This window comes from Nyctereutes procyonoides, unplaced genomic scaffold, assembly GCF_905146905.1.
Source record: "Nyctereutes procyonoides isolate TBG_1078 unplaced genomic scaffold, NYPRO_anot_genome, whole genome shotgun sequence".
Taxonomy (NCBI): Eukaryota; Metazoa; Chordata; class Mammalia; order Carnivora; family Canidae; genus Nyctereutes; species Nyctereutes procyonoides.
In genome coordinates this window covers 9,789,973-9,816,050 of record NW_026575034.1, presented here as the reverse complement: position 1 = coordinate 9,816,050, position 26,078 = coordinate 9,789,973, and the positions used below count along the sequence as shown (strand labels likewise).

Here is a 26,078-nt window from a genome sequence, read left to right as displayed (position 1 = left end):
GTATTTCTCATATCATGTAGGTTTCTCTGCCTGTAACTGATTATAACTAGGGTACATTATATTATATGAACTGCTATTATTTGTAATAATGATTTAGATGAACACTATTGTTTAAGGAAAAAGCTGTAATGTGCAGTACAAGAACACAGGACTGTACTGTTGATCTGTTTATACTTAGTACTGACAATTATAATCTGTGCTATAATTTATTCTGATTATGTATTTTCTTTAAAAAATCATCTTATTTAAATTTAAGGTTTTAATTACTGTAAAAGCATGGTGATAGCAATGGTTTAGACTTGGTCTAGCCATATAAAGCTATGTAAAATGTATTCAGTAATGCTGGAGTCACTGTCAGTTTAATGATTTTATTTATTTACTTACTTTGAGAGAGAGAGAGAGGAGGTGTGCATGTGAGCAGGGGTAGGAGTGGAGGGAGAGGGAGAGAAACTTAAGCAGACTCTGTGCTGAGCAAGGAGCCTAACATAGTGCTGGATCCCACAGTCCATGAGATCATGACCTGGGCCAAAATCAAGAGTCTGATGCTTAGCTGACTGAGCACCCCCGGCGCCCCTCCTTGTCAGTTTAGACAAACATATTTATTCTTTTAGCACGCAGTAAAAACCATACACTTACTGTAAAGTTCTAGCCCAGGTCACTTTTTTCCCCTTCATTGGAGCCATTTTTAAATTAACTCTAATTCTAGTAATAAGAGGTTTTCCCAGATCTAAATACCACAGTACAGTGGGTGGACAGGAAGGAGTATCGTGCCCTATGTTTGGGAGAGAAATTCCGGTTCATATCTTTGCTATTCAGAAAATTCAGGACTGCTTGTCCCTCTGTTCGATCTTACCTCTCGTCATCAGGCTCCTAATGTTTCCAGAGCCCTAGCAGCGAGTAGAGAGGACTGTACCTACAAAATCCAGCCCTTTGCCCTCAGTGCCGAGAGCCTCCTAATGGACAGGAGGTGGCAGGGGTTCTCTCTGGGCCTTGGCACATGGGGGGTTCACAAGGACATGGGGTTGGGAAGATGACATTAGGACTGGTGGGGACAAAAAGATTTTTATTTATTTATCCACTTTGAGGGAAAGAGACAGAGATACTGACAGATAGTGAGAGAGAGCACAACGGGGGAGGAGAGGGAGAAGCAGGCTCCCTGCTGAGCAGGGAGCCGGACTGGGGGGGGGGCCTCCATCCCAGGACCCCAGGATCTCGACCCAAGCAGAAGGCAGACGCTCAACCAACTGAGCCACCCAGGCACCCTATTTATTTTCTAAAAGAACTCTAGGGGCGCTTAGGTGGCACAGTTGGTTGTCTGACTCTTAGCTTCAGCTCACGTCATGATCTCAGGAGAGTGAGATCGAGCCCCATGTAGGGCTCTAGCATGGAGTCTGGTTGAGTTTCTCTCTCCATCTCCCTCTGCCCACCTCCACCCCTGACCCACGCTCACTCTCTCTTGCTAAAATAAATCAATAAATCTTAATAAAAATAAAAACAAAGAACAAATCTATGTATTGTCATTTCTTACTTAACTCTCAATTTTTTTCACCTCAACAGAAAGTAGATACACAGTCCCCTATCTACTCTATAGAATTAAGGACCACGTTAAAAAAATGTTTTCCTCATCTATAAAATGAAAGAGATATTCCAGAATGTTATTTTGCAAAATGGGTTCCTAAGAATATAAAGAAATGCTCTGGGGAGGAAAAAAAAAAAAGTTCAGTACTTAATTTTAGGATATACTGTATAATAGATTCTCTTCCCTCTCCTCTTGGTGAGGCAGAAACTATTAGCACATTAAAGGCTCTGAGAAATCTTGCTGCAAAGAAATCCACTTAATCTTGTTTAATTCATAATTGCTCAAACTTGTCCCCTCATCCTAAGGAACATTCTTCATAACTATGGATAAAATTTGGGGAAATGATAAACTATTTTTAAGATCCTCTCTAGGTCTAAATTTGCATAGTTCTGCTATTTTTTTTAAACTTAAAATAACTAAACAAATATGTTACTAGATTGTGTCATTTCCTATCTCCCAAACACTTTTATTAGATGGAGGTTCAGTCCTATAAAGGAAAAATGAACAAACATAAAAGAAAATGGGAAACCTACAATTATTAACAAAAAGAGTAAACTCAAAGTACAGTAATTTTTATTATATAAACTCACCATATGAATCCAATACAGGTTTGAGATCTTTGTATAAAGTAATAACATTGACAGTTTCACGTACAGTTAGGTCTCTGTATTTGTACTGAAAAGCAAAATCACACAGGAATTTAGTTTAAAACCAATGCACATATTTTGCTGTGAGGCTAATTTTCTTAAAATCTTATTTTCTTAATAGCATTCTTCTTAAAAAGTATAATGGTTCTCGCTAATCATTAACATTAATTATAGCCTGAAGGCACCTTGATACTTTCTCTCCTCCCTATTCAAGTCCTTTACTCACTTCCATTTTAGCTCTTCTTTCCAACTCGAAAGACCTCCACCAAATCAAATCTTAATCTTTTTTCAAAGACCTAGTTTTCATCTCTCTCCCCCTTCTTAATGAATCCTTTTCCAGACTTCCTTTTGGCCCATGGTGATCTCTCCCTTTCCTCCAAACTCTAGCATTTGTTGTCAATACCAGCTATTTTGCAATTTATCACTTACTACATATTTTCACACCCCCGCCTTGTACTACTACACTCCAGGAAAAAGAGGAACCTGGCTTACACGTTCTTCACAGATCGGGAGCTCAGGAGAAAGGGACCCCCATCTTATTACAATACGTCAAAGCACACCAGTTAACAAGCCCCATCCATGTACACAAAGTTCTCAGTCAGCTTTTAGTGCTTCTCTCTCAAAGACAAGCAATCGGCTATTCCAAAAAGAAAGACTCCACAAAGCAGGACAGAGACCAAAACAAAAAGAAAAGAAGGAATTAAGTAATAGAAGGAATGCAAAGAGCAGAAGAAAACTTCAAAAAGAATCAGCATTAATACCTTCAAAGAAATGCTGTTGTATCCATGAAACAAGAACACTCAGAAGAAAGGGCTCTTGGACATAAAAATGCAATCGTTGGGAAACAAGCAATCAATAGGAGGATTAGAAATATATAGTCAAAGAAATCTCAGAGACTAGTGCAGAAAGACACAGTGGTAGACAATAAAGGAGAAAAATTAGGAAATAAATCCGGAAAGTGTACTGAAAGGCCTCTCTTCAGCATGTCTTGCCTTCTTTTGGCTTGAAGTCCAAATTTTTCCCTGCTATGGGATCAGTACTATTAGCACAGAAACCTGTTCTCATTTCTCCATCTTATTCACACACACACATTCCTGACCACCCTTCCCCACCAGCTACAACCACACTTCTCATACCACTCCCTACATTTGCTGTCAGTGATTGCTCTTTTTTTATTCTTTTTAGAACTTTTTATTATGGAACATTTCAAACAAATCCAAACATAGGCAGAATAGTACAATGAGCACCCTATATCCTACACCCGGCTTCAACGATAATCAGCTCATAGCCAACCATAATCTATAATCTCATTCACCTTTCCCTCCTCCTGTATTATTCTGCAGCAAACTGTAACATCATATCGTATTGCCCGTAAATATCTGTGTATATCTTTAAAAGCTTTAAAAAAGCCCACCATACTAATATCATACTAAACTAATCCATTTCCTTAAAATTATCAAATATGCAGTTGCATGTCATATTTTGTTTGAACAGAGATCCAAATAAAGTCCACACATTGCCATTTGCTTAAAGGTCTTTTAGGTCTTTTTTAATCCACAGGTTCTCTCTCCCACCCTTCTTTTCATAACAGTTTTACTGAGATAATAACTCATATACAATTCACATATATAAAACAAATTACGTAAAGTTCAATGGTTTTCAGTACTGAGTTGTGACCACAATTTAAGAACATTTTCATCACTTCCAAGAAGAACCGGTACCTGTTAGCAATCATTCCTTTATGACCCCCCCCCCCAATTTACCCCAGAAAACCGCTACTTTGTTTCTAACAATTTGCCTATTTGGGACATTTTATATAAATGGAATCATATAATATGTGATAATTTACAACTAACTTCTTTCACTTAGCATGTTTTTAGGCTACATTCATGTTGCAGCATGTACTAGTACTTTACTCCTTACCGCTGAAGAATATTCCATTATAGGGATATGGGACATTTTATTTGTCTATTCATTGTCAGTGGGCCCATTTCTATTTCTGTCCCTTGGAATCTATTTGTTAAAGAAGCTGCTCAATCTGTCCTACAGAGATTCTCATGCTTTGGATTTTGCTAACTGCATCCCCTTGTTGTACAGTTTAATGACTAATGTTCCTATGTCCTTTATATTCCCTGTGAATGACTAATTGGACCTAAAAGTTATGATCTTTCTCATGATTTTTTTTTTACATTTCAGTTCTTGCCATACCTCTTCTCTCCCCCTCTCCGTTAAGATCATTCCACAGATGATGGTGTTTTTCCATCAGGTAGCATATGTTATCTGGGTATCTCTCTGTGATGTTAGCAACCACTGCCGCTAGATGCCCACACCCATCCTCTTCAAATGCACTCCAATCAGGCTTTTGCACTTCCTGTGAAATTTACTGTCAAGGTCTCCAGTAACTGCCACAGGCTATATGCAATGGCCAATTCTCAGTCTTCATCTTACTCCACCTGTTAGCAGCATTTGACCAAGTTAACTCCTTCTTAAAGCATGTTCTTCTATAAACTTTGAGGACACCAGTGCCTGTTTTCCTCCTCTCTGTGGTTGCTCCTTCTCAGTGTCTTTGCTGGTTCCTTCCCTTCCCTTAACCTGTAAATATTAGTGAACCCTACAGCTCAGTCCTTGGTCCTCTTCTTTATTTCAACTCACTCCTTTGGTGATTCTCTTATGGCTTTAAATACCATTTATACGACATTAACTCCCAAATTAAAAAAACAAAAAAACAAAAAAAAACAAAAACAACTCCAGTCTGAACCTCTTTTTGAAATTCCAGGCATGGATAACCAACTGCCAGTTTGATATCTTCACTTGGATGTCTCATGAATGTCAAATCTAACATGATCAAAAAAAAAAAAAAAAACCGAACTGTTTAATTTCCCCCCAAACCTACTCCACCTACATTCTTCCATTTCCACAACCAGCTGCTTAGGACCAAACCCTTGAAATTATCCTTGATGGCCTCTTCTTCACATCCACAGTGAATCTGTCAGAAAATCCTATTAGCTGTCCCCTCAAAAATATTCAGAACTTGATCACCTCTCACTACTTCTGTGGCTATAATCCTGGTCTAAGCCACCATCACCTTAGCATACTACTTAATGTAGCTACTGAGTTTTTCTTGCCTTCTTTAAGAATTTAAATTCCAGAAGAATATTTTGTTTAACTGCTCACTGTTAAGAGTTTGAGGTGCACAGCAATCTTCAATGAGTCAGTTCTCTTTTACCTATTTAGTAGTGACTCCACCTCTGGGAATGCTGTAGATATACTGTGTAAGAATATGGGTAGTTGCCTACATGAAAAATGAAAAGTGTTATTTGTGTAAAACAAGTTAGACTAGCGGTAACACTGTACCTCTGTTAATTGCTAAAATGATGATACCTAAAAGTCATACTTAAACTGGGAGCCAAGATAATGCTAAAAGGTAAAGAGTATAACAAGATATTAAAAATATCGTATGTTGTATGTCCATTATACCTCAAAATAAGTAAATATATAAACAGACATTAAGTCAAGACAGGTGGCCCCAAGAACCATGATAGGTGTGGCGGTCCCACAATCAGGTAAGGAGCAAAGGACTATCACCCTGGCATTGTGGCAAAGGTCCTGGCTAACAATTCCTATTATCACACCAAATCCACCCAGAAGGCTAACACCTGAAGCTAGCTCTCCACCAGAAAAAAGGAACTCTACGAGTCCCATTTATTATTCTACTTTCTATTCCAACCTACCTATTCGTAGGCTGGATAGAAAAAATACTGATACTCAGAACGGACATTATCACTTGCAGGAGACTCAGTTTTTCAGATATTGGGCCGAGAACCAAAAAGTGGGTTGAATATCCTCTCCCACCTCTTTTGTATATCCTTTTTTTTGTTCTTAGGGTAAACAGAGGTTGGAGGGCAGGGGAGGCAGTAGATTTATATATATATAAATTTTATATATATATAAATCTTCTAAAGATGTTCTGCCTCTGGTCTTTGAAGGCAGGTGCCTCTACGGGAAGTTTAGGAAACGTAATTGTGGTTTTTAAAATTCACATCCATTATTTGAATATTTTTTGTCCTTATAAAGACTTACACATACAAACTCACTCCTTTATTCCTTTATTAAGGAATAAACCTTAATACTATCAATTTAAACGTCAAAAATGGCATGGAGCAGATACTTTCCAGTCACATGATATGTCAAACTATGTAGTGGTCTTTTAAAGTAATATATAAATGTTTGAACATGGACCTGAGCCATAGTCTCCTAGGGCTCCCCCAAACCTCTTCTATAATTAAGAATAACTACTTTAGCAAAAGAAATTAAGAAGCCTAGAAGAAATTAGACAACCAAGAGAAGCTTTATTCTGAAAACCGCCACTTCCTCTTTGGAAGTTATTTGCTCTTTAGCCAAAGACTAGAGGGACGATTTTACGGGCGGGCGGGCAGGCAGGCGGGGCGCGGTGCATACTTTTCAAAGACATGTCTTACGACACAAGTGCTGTGTCTTATTATTTTTAATAAAAACTGCTTAACCTACTTCGATTCCTACCATTCTTGCTTTGACAAAAGTATCCAAAGCGAACCCACTGAACTGGAGGGAGAAGATTCAACTCTCAACCACGTTACATACATTTTATTCCTAATTGGCAAACTGAAAACAGAAAGGGGGGGGGGGACCAAACAAACCACAAACCCCACTATCACCCAGTTCACGGTTATCAGGTGCCACATAAAAGTAATCATCAAAACACTTTATTGCTTTAAAACGTAAAATGTCTATTTGCTTTTTAAGAAATCAAAAAAAAAATATATATATCCTGGTCTTGAACGGTTGGAGATTATAGATTCAAAGCAAACAGGTCTGCGCTGCAAGATGCACAAAACCGGTTGTCTCAGAAAATCTAAGTGCCTGAAACTGTCATGGAATGAACTCGCGGAGGTGTCGAGGGGCCGGTATTTCGGCTCCTCCGGACGTTTTCACTTGTAAGCGAGTCCGGTGCGGAGCTGCGGGAGGCGCGGAAAACTGAAAAGGGCTCAACGTCTGGGGGCCGGGCCGGCAGGGCGAAGGCGGACGGGCCCCTCCACGGGGACGCGAGCGGAGGACCCGCTCGCACGGAGAATTCAGTCCAAGCCGGGCCGACCGCTCCCAGCTCCGCCCGCAGACGGGGGCCGGGCGGCAGGGGGCGGGGGCCTCGGCTCCGCGCCTTTGTTGACCGCCGCCCCCCCGCCCCCCCGCCCCCGCCCGGCGACGGCGACGGCGACCCGGGCCCGGGGCCGGGGCCGCAGAGACGCCGGAGCACCGCAGAGGGTCTCGGGCCTCGGGCCTCGGGCCGCCGGGGACGCGCGCCGCGCTGAGCCCCGCCAGGCCCCGCCGGGCGCCGAGGGCAGCGGTGGGCGCGCGCCGGGCGGCCAGCGCGCCGGGGACTCACCTTGGACACCATCTTCTTGAGCTGGCTCTCCGACACCGCCATGGCGGCCGCCTCGCGACTCCCGTCCCCGCAGGCAGAGGGTCAGCCGCTCCGGGGCCGCCCCAGGCCGCCCCACACAGTCACACACCTAGGAGCCGGCCCCCCACCCCCCCGCCTCTAGCGACCGGAAGTCGGCCGCCAGGCCGGCTCTTCCGCTTCCGTCACGTCACTTCCGGGCAGGCGGCGGAGGCCGGGAGCGGCGCGGGCGGCGGGCTGTCGTCCGCCCTTCGGGTCGGATCCCAGGCGTCGGGGGAGCCTGTTGCGAGGGGCGAAGCCCTGCCATGGGGTAAGCCGAGCGCGGGGTCCACGGGGGCCTTAGCCCAGCGGAGCAGGCGCAGGGAGGGGAGCGGGAAGGTCCTGCTGGGAGCCTCGGGGCCGATCCACCATGTGGGCCGCGAGTCGGAGGCTCGCCCTGGTGATAACGGAGGCGAGAGCCCTTGCCTGCCTCCTGGGATGAGAGGCTTGCCTCAGACGGTGCCCAGCGCCTGACTCTCAGGTCTTGTTCTTTTAAGCATAAAAGTTCCCCAAGCTTCATGCAGGGGCCCAGGCGGGGACCCCCCGGAAGCCCTTCCTCCCGGTCAGAACCCCCGTGTGGCACGAAGCACGATGCACCCGCGTGGGCCTCGCTCTGCACGTGCGCGGCGGCCTGCGCGCCGGCCTCGCCCAGGTCGTGGGGGGCAGGCTCCTCTTCGGGTCCTCGTACGGAGGTGATGGCCACGGTGTCTGCCGTCCGTGCACGGTCCTCGCGGCGTTTACCGTTAGTCGCTGTCGCTCCCACCGCCAGTTTTAGGAGCACACCGTGTGGGTCAGGGTGCTGTGAAGCCTGGGTTTGAGGATATGAAGTGTGATCGTTTGCATGATGTTAGCTGAGTGCTAATGAGGAACAGGCTGTAGTATTAAGCCCCTTCTATTTTTTTTTTTTGACATTTTTAACATTTATTGAGGATTCTTGCCCAAATCTGTCCATATCCTAATGGTTACAAGGTTTCTGACTCCTCCTGACTACTCCTTCCAGTACATTAGAGGGGGAAAAAAGTCTCATGATTTCCAATTCTACAACAATAAAACAATGCTGGAAACTGCCATAAGAACACAAGTGGGGAAAAACAAGTCTTTTCTAAGAACCACAGCAGTATAAATTTAGGAAGGACACAAAATTCTAAATGAATCAAACTCAAATTATATACATTAAATGTATAGTTTTTTTTTTAATGTTACTCATACTTCATTTGAGTGGTTTTAAAAAAGAATCATGCCAAAGAAAATCATGATTTTTGGCTTAATCCTGAGTTAAGAATATTAATAATTTGCCCACAATGCATATGGCCTCCTATATACAATAGATGATATACAATTTAAAATCTAATACATTATAAATTTATTATTCAGAAGTACCCTTAAATATTTTTAAGCATTAGAAACACACATGATAGTTACAAGTAGAAATAATACCCGCAAAGTGTTCTATATTATTATCCCAGAGACACACCACAGAGGTCTCAGGTATTAAGAAAACATCAAAAAATGTTTTGTATATTAAGAGTATGTTTTTGAGAGTGGGAAAGAATAACAGCTTTCACTTTGGTTTAAAATACTGAACAGCCTGAAGTCCTGAACCTAAGAAGGTGTAGCCATCTGTGGAGGAGTTAGAACTGCAGAGAAATCCAGCATGGAAGCACACCTGTACTTCCCACTCCACCCCCACCCCCAAACCCTTTGCCAGGCGAGGCTCAAGTTCCCACTTTAAAAGAAATTAAGGGGGATCCCTGGGTGGCTCAGCAGTTTAGTGCCTGCCTTCAGCCCAGGGCGTGATCCTGGAGTCCCAGGATCGAGTCCCACATCGGGCTCCCTGCATGGAGCCTGCTTCTCCCTCTGCCTGTGTCTCTGCCTCTCTCTCTCTCTCTCTGTCTCTCATGAATAAATAAAATCTTTTAAAAAAATAAAATAAAGAAGTTAAGGTCACTTCTATTACAGAGGGTAAACGTTTTTTGGTAGTATGAATGACTTTTTCTTCTTATTGAGTAGAATGAATGGTAATTTCTGAAATGCTCTTCCAATTTAAAACCTAAGAGCCCCTGCATGTCAACCCATGAAGCCACAGGCCCCAGTGGAGGCTGGAGGGTAACATTTGCGATGCCCTAGCCTGTGTCCCTGTAAGCAGGAAGCATGGAAGGTGTGAGCAGCCTACAGTCCGTCACCACGGAGCTGATTGTAGTTCTCTTTGTACCATTGATTATAATCACAGCTGTGTCCCTTTTCGTGCTATTGAAAGCTCATTGGAGGCTTTTCATTAACACCTTATTCCTGTGAACACATTTAGGGCACAGCATATTGTCCTCCAGCTGTGGGGGTGGGAAGCTACAACTGGGGAGCAAGAAGAGGGCGCATACTCTCCCGGCTTTTCAGGCACCCAGGCTTGTCCTGCATGAAATTGCAGGTGAACCCAACCTTCTGTGTCTGCAGGCATACTTCTCCCAGGGACCACATCACTTGACACCATGGGCCTCCTGTGGCGATGCCACTGTCTCCATCTTCCCAGCCCTGGCTGTAGTTCTAGACCAGGAGGCAAACACGGCATCTGGGGCCAAAGTTGTCACAACAGTATTGACCCACTCTAGGAAAGCATGAGACCCCTCGGGGGCAGCCACTTCAGGAGGGTAGGTTCCATCAGAAGGTATCTTTGTTCCAGGACTTTCCAGAGACATTTCCCCCTTGTCCATCATCAGTCTTCTCTGTGTGAGAATCTTGGCGTCCTCTGCGGTGACAGGAATGTTCTTCTTTAGATCTGGGTAAGCATATTCGCAGATTCGCTTATGTACATCTAATTTCTGGCCTTCGGTGCTCAGCTTGAGTTGTTGGCACCAGGCAGGCCCGCAGGATGTCTCAGTGAAGCAAGTTGGGTGGTGACAGTTTCAAAGGTAATGGAGGAACTGGGATTTTCTTCCAAATTCTTACTCTTGTACTCGTGCCTTGTGCCGTCTTTTCTGAACAGGAAGCTTCGCCTTCTTTCATAGATCTTTTCCGTTTGGTCCCACTTGCTGAGGTGAACTTTGGTTCACCAGAAGCCTGCTGTTTCTCTTTGGCTTCTTCAGATACAGGTTAGGATTGGCCAGCCAGATAGTCTTTCCCCACTTCGTGGAGTTCTTTTTGCCTTTTGCTTTCTCCATATCCAAAGAGAAGTCAAGGTTGACAAAAGGAAAAGTCTCGCCCCTTCTAAATCCACATGTGAGGTCACAAACAGAGGGCCTAAATGAAACCATGTGGAAGTATCTTAAATTACTGCCAACACACAGGCACAGGCTAACCCAACAGGTATCAGGTTTTTGGATATGGACACCATGTGTTGGTTAAGCACACAGCTCTATCAACCCTAACTATAGGGTCTGTCTTTCCACTGCACCCCTTTTGTGTCACTTAAAAGCAAAGTAGTTCTCAAACTGGTCTTAGAGCCACAGCTAATTCAGAAGTACCCTCAAAGCAACTGCTTTTTATTAATTGGGAAGTGCAGGTAATACATTGTTTGAAATTTTTTTTTGCTAAAAGTAATTTTTAAAAGCTTGAAAACAATTAACAAAAGCCAGTCTCTTAATTTTGCACTTAAGAATAAATAAATATCCTGGGTACTGTATCAATTGTATGAAAGAAACTTTTTCTCAAACTGAATAAATTTCCTTCCACTCTTTCAACAAATTAGGCATCTTCTGGTGATTTCTTTTTTTAGGATTTTATTTATTTATTCATGAGAGATACATAGAGAGGCAGAGACATAGGCAGAGGGGGAAGCAGGCTCCTTGTGGGGAGCCCGATGTGTGACTCCATCCCAGGATCCTGGGATCACACCCTGAGCCAAAGGCAGATGCTCAACCACTGAGCCACCCAGGTATCGCTTCTGGTGATTTTAAAGTCAAAGTTTATTTTACTCATTGTTCTTGATATTTAAGGAAAGCTACAATGTAAATTGGAAAATAAAATATCTCTGCACCACAAAATCAAAGCATTTTAATCCAAGCCCCACTAAAAATCATAACAAAAACAGATGCTGCATGATTTTGGAAAAATGAAAAAGTAAAAGTTAAACAGAAGAACCGTGAATGGCAATTATCACCAAATCATAGTGAGGTAGTGGTGAGACTGCTTCTTGACTTACATATGGTACTTACAACATGACTGATAATACTCAACATTTAAGAAAATAACTGACAATTATTTCTATATGGTGGGCTTCCGCAGGGCAAAGGCTATTACTCAACTTTGAATACTCAAATTCTAACACAGTACTTGGGATAACAGTAGATGCTCAATAAGTATGCTGTATTGCATTCATTGACCTTCACTTCTAATTAATAGAGTGAACGCTGAGTAATTCATCTATTACACGGTGTTTTGCAGTTAGGCTGAAGAGTGTATTAGAAATTATCTAATTTCTAGATAGATACTAGAAAAGGCTAGTTTGACAAATACAAGAAATGGTTCTTTCAGTTTTACTTCCCTATTTCATGCAACAGGACAGTGAGGATACATTGTTAAGAGTAACACCAACATAACCTACTCACGTAGTGAACTTACACAGAACTAATCCTTATCTCTTCAAATGGCCATGGTTTTTTCCCTAGGTAATTCTCATGGGAATCTTTCCAAATGTATTCTATATTTTTCTACTTTCTTAAACATGAGACACTGAGTATAATTTCATTCTGATTTAAGCTCATTATAAGCATCCATTATTAAATCGGCATTCGTTTCACTGTTTCTAACTAGGATGTGTCTGCCCCTTATAAACCACCTGGCTCCTATCCGATCAGGTTTGGATTTACCCATTATATGCTTTCAAAGACCCTGGGACTTCTTCACAATACTAATTATACCTGCAATTGTACATTTAGTTGTGAGAGTTGATTACTGTGTCTCCCATACTCATTGTATGGACCACACAGGCTTGCACCAAGTCCAAGTTTGCTCCCCACTGTATCTGCAGTGCCCAGTATAGAGCCTGGTATGTTGTAGGCTTCCAGGCAATACCATCTGAACGAATAAATAAACAAGCAAACACCTGTCTCACTGCACACTCTCCTTTGCTGTTTGCTGAGGACAAGTCTGGGAAGTCAGGGAATCAACCTTTCAAAAAAACTGTTGGAATAAAAAAGAAAGACAGTCCCTACATGAAAGTAGAAGTAATCCTGCCATAGTGTACAGAATCCCAGCTTTATGGTCTTGTGGTAACTATTTTGGCTGTTAGGCTTTTTCTTCCTTCTAGCACTTAGAAAAAGAAGAGGCTGTGTGGGTAAGTGCCCCTTGGCCGTGACACCTGGGCACCTCAATTTTCTCCTCTATAAAATGATAAAACCTACCTCAGTGGATTATTTTCAGTATTCAATTAAAATAATAAAGTGCTCATCATCCTGCCTGAAATAGAAGTGTCAGTGTTAGCTATTACTATTAGTTGTGTGTCACATCTGTAATAATACACTTTCACATATGAAGTTACTGTTATTGACCCATAAGGCAAGCATACTCTGAATCATTTCTTCAGGAGTGGATCTGTTCAGAACAGCCAGTTCATCTTACCTTTTCCCCTTAAGACTATTGGTTTTTATGAAAGCCTCATATTTTACCTTTAAAGTAAATTGCTTGGTTTTTTTTCATAATCTATTTCCACTAAAAATACATCTTTCTCCATGATACTAATAACATAATAGGCTTTTAAAATGTTGGAGATCTATTGTATAGCCCAAGAAGAGGTTATAAAAAAAATTTCAGAAAGGATAGCCCCATTGGAAATTTAACTACACTTTTTCTTCAAATATTAAAAATTTTCACTTTCCCTTTTACTACTTGAAAGTGCACATATCAAAAACTTGAAAGTGCACATAAAATTCTTTAATTTTTTGGCAGCTAATTAATTTGAAGAGGAAAAATAAAATGCTTTCTCATAACTACCAACTATATTTTAAAAAAGAAACAATACCTTAGGCCAGGGATCTTTTGAAAGTACCCTAGAAGACTCTGTCAATCAATATTGGCCCTTCAACGTATTGTGTTTAACAGTCAAGGAGTCATTTTCTTTTAAAAATATATTACTTTCAAAATACTCCCAAAGTGCTGAGTGTGCTATTAGTTGAGGATCCATAAATTTAAATAATGCATATTGTCGATGAATGTCTACTTCTGCTTGAGGTTTAAAGAATGGTTTAGATAGCTCAAGAGCAACAAAGAAAATTAGATTTTTTCCCCCTCCTTATCTAACTCCCTAAGGTTTCAAATTACAAAGCTAACTGGAAACCTACCTTAACCAAGCAGTTTGTAAGGGTAAGTAATAAGATATAGAAGTTCTCAACCCTATATATGTTGGCAAAATTAAATGACCTTTCCTTCCTGGTAACAACTTTAAAATCAAAGTTTTAACTGTTGTTGGAGATCATGGATTGATGATGAACTGCTCTGGAGTTTCTCAGTCACTGTATCTTCCTTCACTGTGTTTTTGATGACTTCAGATACCCCACTCGTTCCTACGATGCAAGGCAAACTTAAGAACACTTCACTATTTATATCATAATATCCCTGAAATGAAAAAAAAAAGAGTTTATGATAGTGCTAAATCACTGCAAAAAAAATTTTTTTAAAGATTTTATTTATTCATGAGAGACAGAGAGAGAGGCAGAGACATAGGCAAAGGGAGAAGCAGGCTCCCTGCAGGACTCAATCCCAGGACCCCGGGATCATGACCCCCAGGATCATGGGATCAGCCAAAGGCAGATGCTCAACCACTGAGCCACCCAGGCATCCCACTGCAAAAAATGAGTATCACAAATATGGATACTTCCCTGCTTTTCTAGTTGTAGTATAAACAGATATGAGTTGAACTTTTGTTTCAACCTTAAACACAAAAAAATAGTGTTCATTTAATTTCCAAACTCATGATTACTTAAGAAAATGTGTGTGAGACAGGAGGCATGTGTTCAGAGACAGCCGCTCTGTGGGGAGGTGAACTAATAAGCCTGCTGGTAGTGGGTCGGAGGCTGAGAAAAAAGATGATCGGGGTGGACTGGGGAGGGGCCCAGTTAAATACAGTAACCTGTTTTAAGCTTTCCTTTCCAGGTTTTATTTCCCTCCTGATATTCTGAAGTTTTCAAGAAAATGTGGTGAAGCATTTGTGCCTCGTCTTAGCTGTGCTTTAGGGATTTTATGCTTGGGACAGAGTGGTCAAGGTCAAACTGAACTGGAGAAGCAGACTGACGACCAGCTAAGACAACCTGGCATGTCAGTCTGGGGTGACATGAATGGCTGAGGTGCTAAGTGACAAACAGAAGAACTTTATGGAATATACAAACATTTCTTGAGCCTTCCCCAAAATTACATTGGGTGGGAAGAGGAGAAGAAAGCTGGAAGAAGTCCAGACTTCCCATAACCAAGCAGGATAGGGCTTAGACCAAACTGTCTCCTCCAGTGTGTTATTCTAAAACACAGTGATAACAGAATACACTTGAGTTAGTATGAGCAGCACTTTTTCTGGATTTATATTAATAATATAAAAGTTTAAAAACTCTTAAACTTTAAAACGATGAGAGTACGAAAATAGCAATTACCTTTGCTAAAGTTGATACAGAATGTACTTTCTTTTTATCGTTTACAATACTGTCAACCAGGTCAGCTACTGATAGTCCAACAGACCAGGATCTTTGGCCTTTAACCCGTAACAGTTCCATGGCTCTAGGTTACCAAAACAAAAACAAAAAACTCAGGAAATTAACAAAGTAGGCATTCAGTTTTAGACGATTTAAGGTATTAATTTTTTGATTCAGAAGTAAGTTATATAGCAATTGTCAGGAAAGCCTACAAATAATCTAATGATTAAACTTTTCTTAAAATGTCAGGCAGGTCATTCACAGAGAGAAAATACAAATAGCTTAATATCATAAAAAGCAGCTTATGTCTACTAATACTTAAATATGAGTTAAAATAATACACCAGTGTCACCTATCAAAATAGACAAATTTAAAAAGATTGATAAGTACTTTTGGAGAAGCTACAGAGAAACAGGCATTCCCATAACTGCTGTTGAGAGTGGAAGGTAATACAATCTTTTAGGAGGAAGATTTAACAACATCTGATCTAGAAATTCCTCTTGAGGGATTTTATTCCACTACAAAATGCTCAAGTATGCAAATATATATGCATGTTTGCCTTGTGTGAGACAGCAAAAATTCTGGAAACAACTCCTCAAAAGAGGGGTGGTTCAATAAATCACTATCCAAATGTAGTACTGCATAGCTCCAGAAAGGAATGAGGTATATTTATATGTAATATGGAAAAATGTCCAAGATTTATTATAAAGGAAACAAACTAAGTTTCAAGATAATATGAATAGCATACATTTATTATTTTACAAATAATAAAAATAATAATGATAATGTTTGCATAAGCACTGGGAAAATATTTGGACATGTGCACCCTAAGCTGTTAACAGTAGTTGTCTCTGGAGAGTGGGATTACCCCCAGCTTTTCACTTTCTCTTTTATAGATATCTGCAGTATATGAGGTTTTATAATAGCACCCATTCTCTTCGTAAATAATAAAAATGATATAAATTAAATAGACATGTTTGATTTCTTCCTTTTATAATTCTTTCCTTATAAATGCGGGGATTACACAGAATCAGATTGGAATGGATTATATAAAACACTACTCTTCGCAGTAAGAGGATATTCTTTCCAGTTGTTATAGTCTAAAAGTCTTAAGCTGAAGGTTTAAAAGGCTAAAAATTTCTCCTGAACTGCAGAAATGTATGTTATTATGTGATGGTAAGACAACACACGGCATAAAAATATACAGTGTGTGGAGTACAAACTGTAGGGCACAGACCTTGGAAGATTTCTGATCAAAGGTAAAAGAAGGATCTATCTGTACATTTAGTTGTGAGATTTGATTACTGTGTCACCCATACTAGATTGTATGGGCCATGAGGGCTTGCACCTAATAAACAGTGGTTTGCTCACTACTGTTTATTTTTTATTTATTTTTATTTTTCCCTGAACTTAAATGGCTTATCCATTCATATTAGACTAATTTCCAAATGTATTTATGTATGATTAATAAATATATATTACTTTTTTTAAGATTTATTACTTAGATAACACGCAAGTGGGGGAGAGGGAGAGACAGAGAATCTCAAGAAGTCTCCCTGCAGAGCACAGCACCCAATGTGGGGCTTGATCTCATGACTCTGAGATCATGACCTAAGCCAAAACCAAGAGTTAGATGCTCAACTAAACGAGCCACCCAGGCACCCCTGTATTAATTTTAAGTGATATGGACAAATTCTTTCTACATTAAGAAAATTCTTAATATCCTCAGATGTTGACCTATCAGAGCAGGAAATCATGGACTACAAATAAGAAACCTGTTCCATCCTTTATGCGTCCACTGTGTATGTAAAATAAAATTTGCAAACCACTCCTGGATCTTCTTTCAGATAAGAAACTAAAGACTAAAGAGCATTATACCCTTGTACTTTGGAATTGTCCATACTAGCTAAGTTTGCTGGCAGAAGCCTGGTAAGGGCCATGCTGTGTGAACAGTTGTAATGGTAGCTATGAAGTACATGATTTTCAATTGGGTAAATGCAAATCGACACTGTTACCTGGTGGACAACTGCACCTGAGAGTTATGACTCATTACCTCTTCTTGGCCACCCCATACAGGCACTAGAAATTAAAGGAAAAATTATAAGTTGCCAACAACTCCCTTAGGATAAAGATGTGATAAATGATCATCTGCAGTCAAGGGTCTCTGTGTTAAACTGAATACTTTCCTCCCTTTCTAGAAATAGTTTTCCACTGATGGCACTGGGTAGGCTGTGCCAACCACCTGGGAGTTGCAATCCCCCCAAAACACATGATCCTCAGAGCCTATCTGCGATCTGCAGGATCTGTGTTCTCTCATCAACACTAGTTCTACAAAGGCCGTTTTACTGTCCAAGGAGAAAGTTTCTTTGCTCAGCAGGCTGTGTATAATAGACTTCCAAGCACTGCAAACCCTTAGTAATTGCTCCATTTGGGAACACAATGAGAATAATTTGGTCACCTATTTTGCCTCGATTTCCACAGCTGTTAGAGAGGCAGGGTCCTGTTTGCTAAGAGGATCTTTTGGGTTACCATTTCATTTCATTACATCATTTACAAAAACAATTCAAAAATTCAAAGCTATGAGCATGAATTGGACATTTACACATTTAATACACACAATAAATTGGACATTTACTACATTTTAGTATTAAATAGAAACTGCCAGAAACATGTTGAAATCCTCCTAATTTTCATCTATTTCTCACCTGTGAAGACATTCTTTGACACAAATCTGTACTGGGGTAGGCAAAATAAAAATACATTTGGATATAAAGACTATGTTTAAGATAGAAGTCTTTTTTAAAAGATTATTTATCTTAGAGAAAGAAAGAGTGCAGGGGGGGAAGCACAGAGAGAATCTCAAGCAGACCCCCCACTGAACCTGACCTGGGGCTCCATCTCACAACACTTGAGATCACAACCTGAACCAAAATCAGGAGTCAAACAACACTCAACCGACTGAGCCACCCAAGCACCCCAACATATAAGTCTTCTAAACTGCATTCAAAATTAGGCCATTTAGTGATGGGTCAGCAACAAAGAACAACATATGTATCCAGGTACCTCTTCCTCAAACTGATTATAGGCTTGCAGGAGACCGGGGCCATGTGATCTTTTGAGTCCTCTCACGTATTTTTAACTATGGTATAGAATGCACAGGAGATGATGCAGAACTGACTTCACAACACAATCCAAAATTTTATCAACAAAGAAGAAAGCATGCTTGCAACAGTTAAATTGAAAAACACGAAAAAAATTTGAAAGCTTTTATGTTAAGCGGTGCCTGGGTAGCTGGGTTGAGCTTCAGATTCTTGATTTTGGCTCAGATCATGATCTCAGGGTCATAAACTTGAGCCCCACATTGGGTTCCATGCTCAATGGAGAGTCTCCTTTTCCCTCTGTCCCTCCCCCTGCTTCAGGGAAATAAATGAATGAATGAAATCTTTTTACGCTTTTACATTAAGACAAAAAAAGCAAAACCCAAAACTTATATGAAAAATATATGTGGATGGACAGATTAAGAGATTTTAAAAAATACTTTTTACTTAGAATGGTTATATATGAATTTCTTACTAAAAATTTTCTGTACATTATTGATAGTCACAATAGATAGAAAATTGGGGGAAATGTCTGCTAAATGAAATACAGCATTTTTACAGACCTTGGAAGAATGAATAAAAAAGGGCAAGGGAGAAATAAGAATGCTGAGAAAGGGCACAAAAAAAATCTGAAAGTTATGAGTGTGTTTGTGTGCATGTATATCACATTCATTCTTTCCTCTCTGAGTCGTACTTCTAAGAGCCAGGAGGAAAGAATGGAGAGGGAGAAAACTTCACTGTGTTCAACTTTGTGACACAGTCATTAGAATTTTTAATTAAGTTTAGGTGGACTTTTTTGTTCATTTACTGCCCAGCCCTTTGAACTTCCTAAATATATGTCCAACCTATTTTAGGGAGCCCTTTAAAATATTGTAACTAATCAATCATCTTTCTGGCTCCATTTCCCAAAAACAGCAATCCTCTGGCCCCCCAAATTTTAATGAACAATGACCATGGGGAAACTTTTCCATTGCATACAACATGTTCCCTTGTATATGACTGATGCTCAAAGCAGATGACCTAATATTCTGTTCTGAGACCCAACCCCTGGATTTCTAAGCCATCATTTGAAAGAGTTATCTGCAGTTTACATATGATGTTAATATCATAGCTGAGAACAGCATCTCCAAAGCATATGTTCTGCTATCTAATTGCAGTGTGTGTGTGTGTGTGTGTGTATATTAATATGAATGACCTTTGGTCACAAAGACAGTTTTTTTTTTTTTTAGTGGAATGTTTTTTTTTTAATTTTTTTATTAATTATGATAGTCACAGAGAGAGAGAGGCAGAGACACAGGCAGAAGGAGAAGCAGGCTCCATGCACCGGAAGCCCGACGTGGGATTCGATACCAGGGTCTCCAGGATCGCGCCCTGGGCCAAAGGCAGGCGCCAAACCGCTGCGCCACCGAGGGATCCCCAACAAGACAGTTTCAACATTATTTCAGAACACATTTACTGAGGCATTCCAGGGTCAAGGAGCTTGCAGTTAGGCAGCAGTAAACAGAAAGGTAAATATGCAGTTATAATACGGTGTGATAATGGTTATAACAGAGGCATGAACTGAATGTGAAGACCTAGGAAAGGCTCCTGGGAGAGGGGCATTCAAGCCCCAACCTGAAGGGCAGGCAGGCGTCAGCCAAGTGAATGAATGTTCAGGGAAAGGAAGAATCAGGTGCAAGAGCAAGGAGGCATGAGAGTGCATGAAACACTCCAGGAAGCTGTAAGTTGACCCTATGACTAGCATTGAATGCCTGGCAGGAGAGCAGAAGAGGAAGCTGGTGAGAGAAGGGAAGCAGAAAACTCATCCTAAATGGCCTTGTATGTCCTGTATTCCTCTTCTAGGCTGTGGCTGTCACTGAAATACTTGAGGATTAATTTTGTTTGCACGCCTGCTATTCTTATAACAGCTTCCAAGTCCTAATGTTGCTTTACTTCAAAGTGTAATTTTACATATCCTTTTGCCAATTTTCTATTCATCACCGTCTTGCCAATCGCCGCAATAGAAACTACTATTTACTGAGTATTTATGCTGTGCTAGACACTGCACTAAATGCTTTAGATAAATTAAGTAAGTCAGGGTAGGAAAAAGCACAACTTTGGAGTCAGAGCAGGGTTCAAATCTTAATAGATACGTAATTTTGGGCAAATTACTTAAACTCATGGAGTCTCAAGCTTCCTCATCTATTAATTTGGAAGATCACACTACTCCTTCAGAGGGTGTTTGTAACTTTTAAGTGAGATATGTAACACATTTAATACATATAGTAGGCTTTCAATGAAAAGTAATTATAATCACTATTACTGCGGTGATGTCACTTATGCAAAAATACAACCCCTTGATGTTTACACATGAAACCAGCAGAGGGAGCCTCTAGCCATTTCTGGCTTCAGGGCTGGGGTAAGTTACTCCTATGGTGTACGGGACTATCTCTAAAACAAAGTACAAGACAGGATAAAAAATGATCTGATGGTGGTGTCTGATGGGACACAGGGAGATGGGTTGGGTGGTATTGGTAATATTTTTAACTGACTGTAGATTCATGAATATTTGTTCCATTATGTTTTAAAACATATTTTTAAAGATTTTATTTATTTATTCATGAGAGACAGAAAGAGAGGTAGAGACACAGGCAGAGGGAGAAGCAGGCTCCATGCAGGGAGCCTGATGTGGGACTCGATCCCGGGACCAGGATCACGCCCTGGGCCAAAGGCAGATGCTCAACTGCTGAGCCACCCAGGCGTCCCTTTAAAACATATTTTATACCTATATGTATTCTTTTATTATAGGTCAAATAGTACATAATACTACATTTAAGTGATCCCAATTCACAGGTATCTACATTCCATTCCTCTGTTTCTAGTTCCCATTTGAGAGCTCAAGAATTACTATATCCTTTCCTTGTGTTTTTATCCTACTTCCCATGAACCACTCCCACAGCAAGTAAGTCAATGCTGTTTCCCATTATAGTCATTTCCTGTGCTAGATATAAGCAGGTTCTTACACACCAATATAGCTCCCACAAAAGTCAGCATAGTGCCTGAGGCTTATTTATCAATTTCACTATCCTTCATTTACTCTTTACAATTTGAGTTATTAATACAACCATATGTGAAATGTTTCTATTCATTCAAAAATTGGAACTTATTAGGGGGATTGGTTAAATAAATGTTGATATATCCAGTAGTTTAAAAGAATGAGTGAAATAAATAAATAAAAGAATGAGTGCCATCTGTATATGTTATTATGCATCATTTCCACATCATATCAGTAAGTAAAAGGGCAAGGTGCAGATTGATATACTGTATTGGCTACCTAAAAAATATTTCATATATATGCTTATCTACACACACATTTTCAGAAAGTTACACAAGAGACCGGTAACTGTGCCAGAATCTAGGGAGAGAGACTAGGTATCTGGCATAGAAGGGAGACTTGTTTTTTACTACATATATCTTTTTGTACTATTTAACTTTTTATAATGTTTTTCAACTAAGAACAGCTTAATAATTTACATTTTCAATAAGGAGAAGATATACACACAAAATATTCAAGCTGGGTCAGAACAAACAGCAGTTTAACAAAAGAATAAACGTCATGTTTATCGGTTATATGGTTAATTACTGTACAGTTAACAATAGCTTTTAGCTCAAAGGGGTGAAGGAATCATTGTGGAGTGAGTGATATGATCAGGAAAGCTTCCCAGTGTGAGTTAGGAGGGCTTGAACTAGACCTCGAAGGATGAAATTTGAACATGCTGACAGTGGGAGAAGGGCAAGGTTTCCTGTGGCTAAAACAAAGCTGTGGGGTAGGGCTAGGAGGCACAAGCCCTGGGCTTTATTTTTTATTTTTTATTTTTTTTAAGCCCTGGGCTTTATAGTCCTTCTTTGACCCTAAAAACTCCAGGTTCTTGGGTAGATCACTCTTACCATCTCTTTAGCCATTGCTGGCTCCCTACAACAAAATGTAATTGAGCCCTTGGTTCCCTTTCAGCTCTCAAATATAACATTACTACCTCCTCAAAAATAACGAGGAAGGAAGATTAGAACTATATTTTGGAACTTCTTGAATGCCAACCAAAGGAATTTAATAGTTTGGTCAGAGAAAGCCAGTGAAGGTTTTTGAAAAGAGGAATATAATTTAGGAAGATTGATTTCATACATAAAAGCACACAGTAAAGTTCTGGCTAATATCATTATTAATTTGGCATAATTTACAAGGTGAGAGGGGAAACAGCAAACTAACTGGGAGAGCTGCAAGAATCAAAAAAGTAAGAGACCAACGTGGACCAGAACTCAAAGAGCACTAGTGAGTAAAATATGGGGTCTCAGGTGTGTTTGCAACCCTAGACATTCCTTATTCTAATACATCTGCTCTGAGTTCTTGCTTGCTACCCTTTTCTAGGGTCCTGCTGATTAGCGTCTAGTGTCAGGGGGCATTTTAAGCCTGAAGTCATCCTGCTCAATCACAATGTCAGGCTTTATAAAGGTTTATTTATCCCACTGCCTTGGTCTTCCTAGCACTGAATTTTCTAGGTAGCCAGTACCAATTTACATAGATTTAAATACTGCTATATTTTATTAAATTTTTCTTAAAAATTATACAAATACCACATACCCATAATGAAAAAATTAGAAAATACTGACAAGTACACATTTTTCAAAGTTTCCTTTAGTCCAGATACAACCATTGTTAATAATTTGTTTTAATGACATTCAAGCATATAGGAAGCTTTAAATTCTAAGGAAATGGTTTTGAGAAGGTGATTTGCTTTGTGGGACTATGGACTGACCGTTATTATTTCTTTAAATAAATAAATACATATATGTTTATGTATATTTATTTATGTATATATATTTTATGTATTACTTTTATGTATTTACTTATGTTTTATAATTTATGTTTGTTTGTTTGTTTATTTATTTGAGAGAGTGAGCCAACAGAGGGTGGGGCAGGGAGAAGGAAAGAGAGAGAATCTCAAGCGGACTCCATGCTAAGTGCAAAGCCTGATGTGGGGCTCAATCTCACGACCCTGATATCATGACCAGAGCTGAAACCAAGAGTCGGATGCTTAACTGATTGAGCCCCCCAGACACCCCTATACCTCTTTCATATCATACTAATATCTTACACAGGAGTAAAGAGTAGGGACTTATATACTCTTATACAAAATGAAGACAAACAGCACTTCTGTCAGCTGATCAACTTGACTTTATAGCATAATGGAAAACGGGGTAAAGGAAGAGATTTTAAAGTTCAATAGGGAAAGTATTTTTTTTGAATAAGAAAGAGGGCTTTCCAATCTGGGGAACTGAATGCTTTTTGTGGTAGGAAGAGAGAAAGTGGGCTGATGAAAAAGGTCATAAGGATAAACAAAAAGTGAAAATCTGTTTAAAAAGGTGAGAAACAGACAGGAGGTATGGCCCTAGGGAGAAAGTCTGAACTCAGGAAAGGTAAGCAAGGCTATAGTGTGGGGAGCGGAAAGGAAGAAGTTCTGTACATGCGTTAGGGTTCATTTAAACATGACTCTCTAGAAAATTAAACTTTCAAATTAATCCTGGACTCTGAAATTCAATTAAAAAACATAAAACTAAGGGGTCTTGCCCAATCTTAAACTTACGGAAAAATAAATGAATGAGAACGACACACCTGAAGAGTCTATTCACGATGCAGGGCCTGGTACACAGAAGGTGCTCAAATGTGAAACAAAAGCCAAGCAAGCTCCACTATTCTGGAATCTCCAGATGTATCTGAATATCGTGGCCACTGATGACTTCGCTTATCAGTATAATTAATTAAGATGTATTTCTTACCTTTGGCTTCTCCTTGCTCACCAACAACCCATACTTGTTTTCCTGAAGTCTGTGCCTTCAAAACATTTGTAATAATATATTGTAGTCTCTGTGAATCCAGATTACATCCAATTCCGATCACTCGATTTGCAGGAAATGCACTCAGTTTCCATGTCACATACGTCATGATTTCCACTAAATATCACACACAAGGTGAAAGTATGAAGATTTTTTAAATATATACTTCCAGTCTACTTCATAAATAAAACAGTGATTAATTTAGTAAGTATAGTAGAGCTTCTATATATTCTTCCTAGGTCCTAAATGCACTATGAGGCAAATCGTATTTTTAATGTATATTAAAATCACAGTCCGGCATCAGCATGATTTTATGTAACTTTGTAGTTGAATATAAATTAAAAGTGGGAAATATTTTCCTAATTAAATAAGAAAGATAAAAACTGGTACAGAAAACCAGAAAAAGATAATTGTTTCTCATTGATCAAGCTCTCATTTTTTATCTTTAGGTGAATTTCTATCTTTAAATTAAAATAATGATCACATACTACTGCTACACAGCACAACATTATGAACAAACACAACTACTTTTTTCCTGCCATGCCAAAAGGATGTCAGGAATTAAAGAGACCAGTGTCCCTCAACCAGTAACTATAGGAAAACATGTAAAATGCATACCTTTATACTGGGAACATTAAGAAACCCTGTTCACCAATTTGAGTCCAGTACCACCTAATTCTTTGAAAATATTTCTTTTTAAAGTAAAATAATTCCAAAAACAACTTGTAATACGCAAAAAGTGAAAAATGCACACTGGCATGCCAACATTTTATGACACTTTACAGTTAACAAAAGATCTTTCACATAAGCCATTGTATTTTTCTCTTGGGTGTTTAACCATTTTCTCACTGAAGGAGACATGGCTAAAAACCTGGAACAGAATGATGGTAGTATTACATAAAAAACTGTAAGTTGTAACCTTCTAGTTATTGCCAGTCATAAGAAGCAACTGGTTGACAGGATATGTCAGTACTATATTGTTCAGGAGAAGAGCAATATGAATAGTCTAGCTGTTTCTTTATAATCTAGTTTTATGACTTTTATCAGTAATAGCAATTCTACTGATGCACTGGACTGTCAGATTAACTTAGAATAAAACCTTTTACCTGGTTGAGATGCAACGAGCAGGACACTATGTTGACTATAATGTCCCAGAGCTGGGACAAGGGCTCTGAACATATCCACATTGCTTTGCACCACATCTAGGTAGGACTGAGAACTACCCAAAGAGTTGACCGTGAAGATCACCACCTTGGAATGAGCAGAGGCAGACAAATCTAATGAATAAAAAGAAACAGTCTGAGCTTGAGATCTAGGTTTTAATCAAGTTCTTTTTTTTTTCTTTTCTTTCTTTTTTTTTTTTTCAACAAGAATTGAGCTTCTGGGCATATGTGCCTCCAGATCAATTCTATATCCATCAAAGTATACAAAGTGCTGGGGTTTGCTTCCAGAAAGATGATTAAGAGCAAGAGTGTATCCCAAGGGGGGAAAGAGAGCAATAAAGTACAGGATCCAGAACCTATAAACAAGGATTTCATTTCTTCCTGTGATGTACAACTTTCCTACGAAAAATAAGTAATATACTATAGGCAAAATGAACCTATAATCAATTGCATCACTGATTTTTAAACTGTGAGTTTAGGAGTCCTAGAGTTCCTTGAAAATGACTCAGAGGCCATGTGGAAGGATTAGGAATAAGTGGAAAGAAGGCAGGTAGGCATAGCTCCATACTGTTTCCTTTGACCTCTCCAAGCAGATTAGTTCTGCTTGTATCTGTTTTACTTACTAAGGATTCTACTCTAAGAA

General features: G+C 39.7%; 2 protein-coding genes and 1 pseudogene across 4 annotated transcripts in view; all 3 read right to left on the bottom strand.

The window, feature by feature from the left end:
- TSG101 (tumor susceptibility 101) overlaps positions 1-7,796 on the bottom strand; it is a 44,205-nt gene extending 36,409 nt beyond the window's left edge. Inside the window, exons 1-2 of the mRNA XM_055317905.1 lie at positions 7,646-7,796; positions 2,170-2,254 (exon numbers count right to left, since the gene is read on the bottom strand). Coding sequence (XP_055173880.1) covers positions 2,170-2,254; positions 7,646-7,687 — 127 coding nt within the window. The 5' untranslated portion in view covers positions 7,688-7,796. The remainder of the gene's footprint in view (positions 1-2,169; positions 2,255-7,645) is intronic.
- A 1,242-nt stretch (positions 7,797-9,038) lies between these two features.
- LOC129504757 (developmental pluripotency-associated protein 4-like) lies at positions 9,039-10,783 on the bottom strand (annotated as a pseudogene).
- An 881-nt stretch (positions 10,784-11,664) lies between these two features.
- Positions 11,665-26,078, bottom strand: part of UEVLD (UEV and lactate/malate dehyrogenase domains) — a 50,314-nt gene continuing 35,900 nt past the window's right edge. Inside the window, exons 8-12 of one of the 3 annotated variants that reach the window (XM_055317780.1) lie at positions 25,379-25,549; positions 24,216-24,389; positions 17,322-17,385; positions 15,268-15,391; positions 11,665-14,242 (exon numbers count right to left, since the gene is read on the bottom strand). In XM_055317780.1, the coding sequence (XP_055173755.1) occupies positions 14,075-14,242; positions 15,268-15,391; positions 17,322-17,385; positions 24,216-24,389; positions 25,379-25,549 (701 nt within the window). In that variant the 3' untranslated portion in view covers positions 11,665-14,074. Of the gene's footprint in view, positions 14,243-15,267; positions 15,392-17,321; positions 17,386-24,215; positions 24,390-25,378; positions 25,550-26,078 lie in introns of those variants that run through there. The other 2 variants (XM_055317781.1, XR_008663431.1) reach the window with 2 other exon arrangements.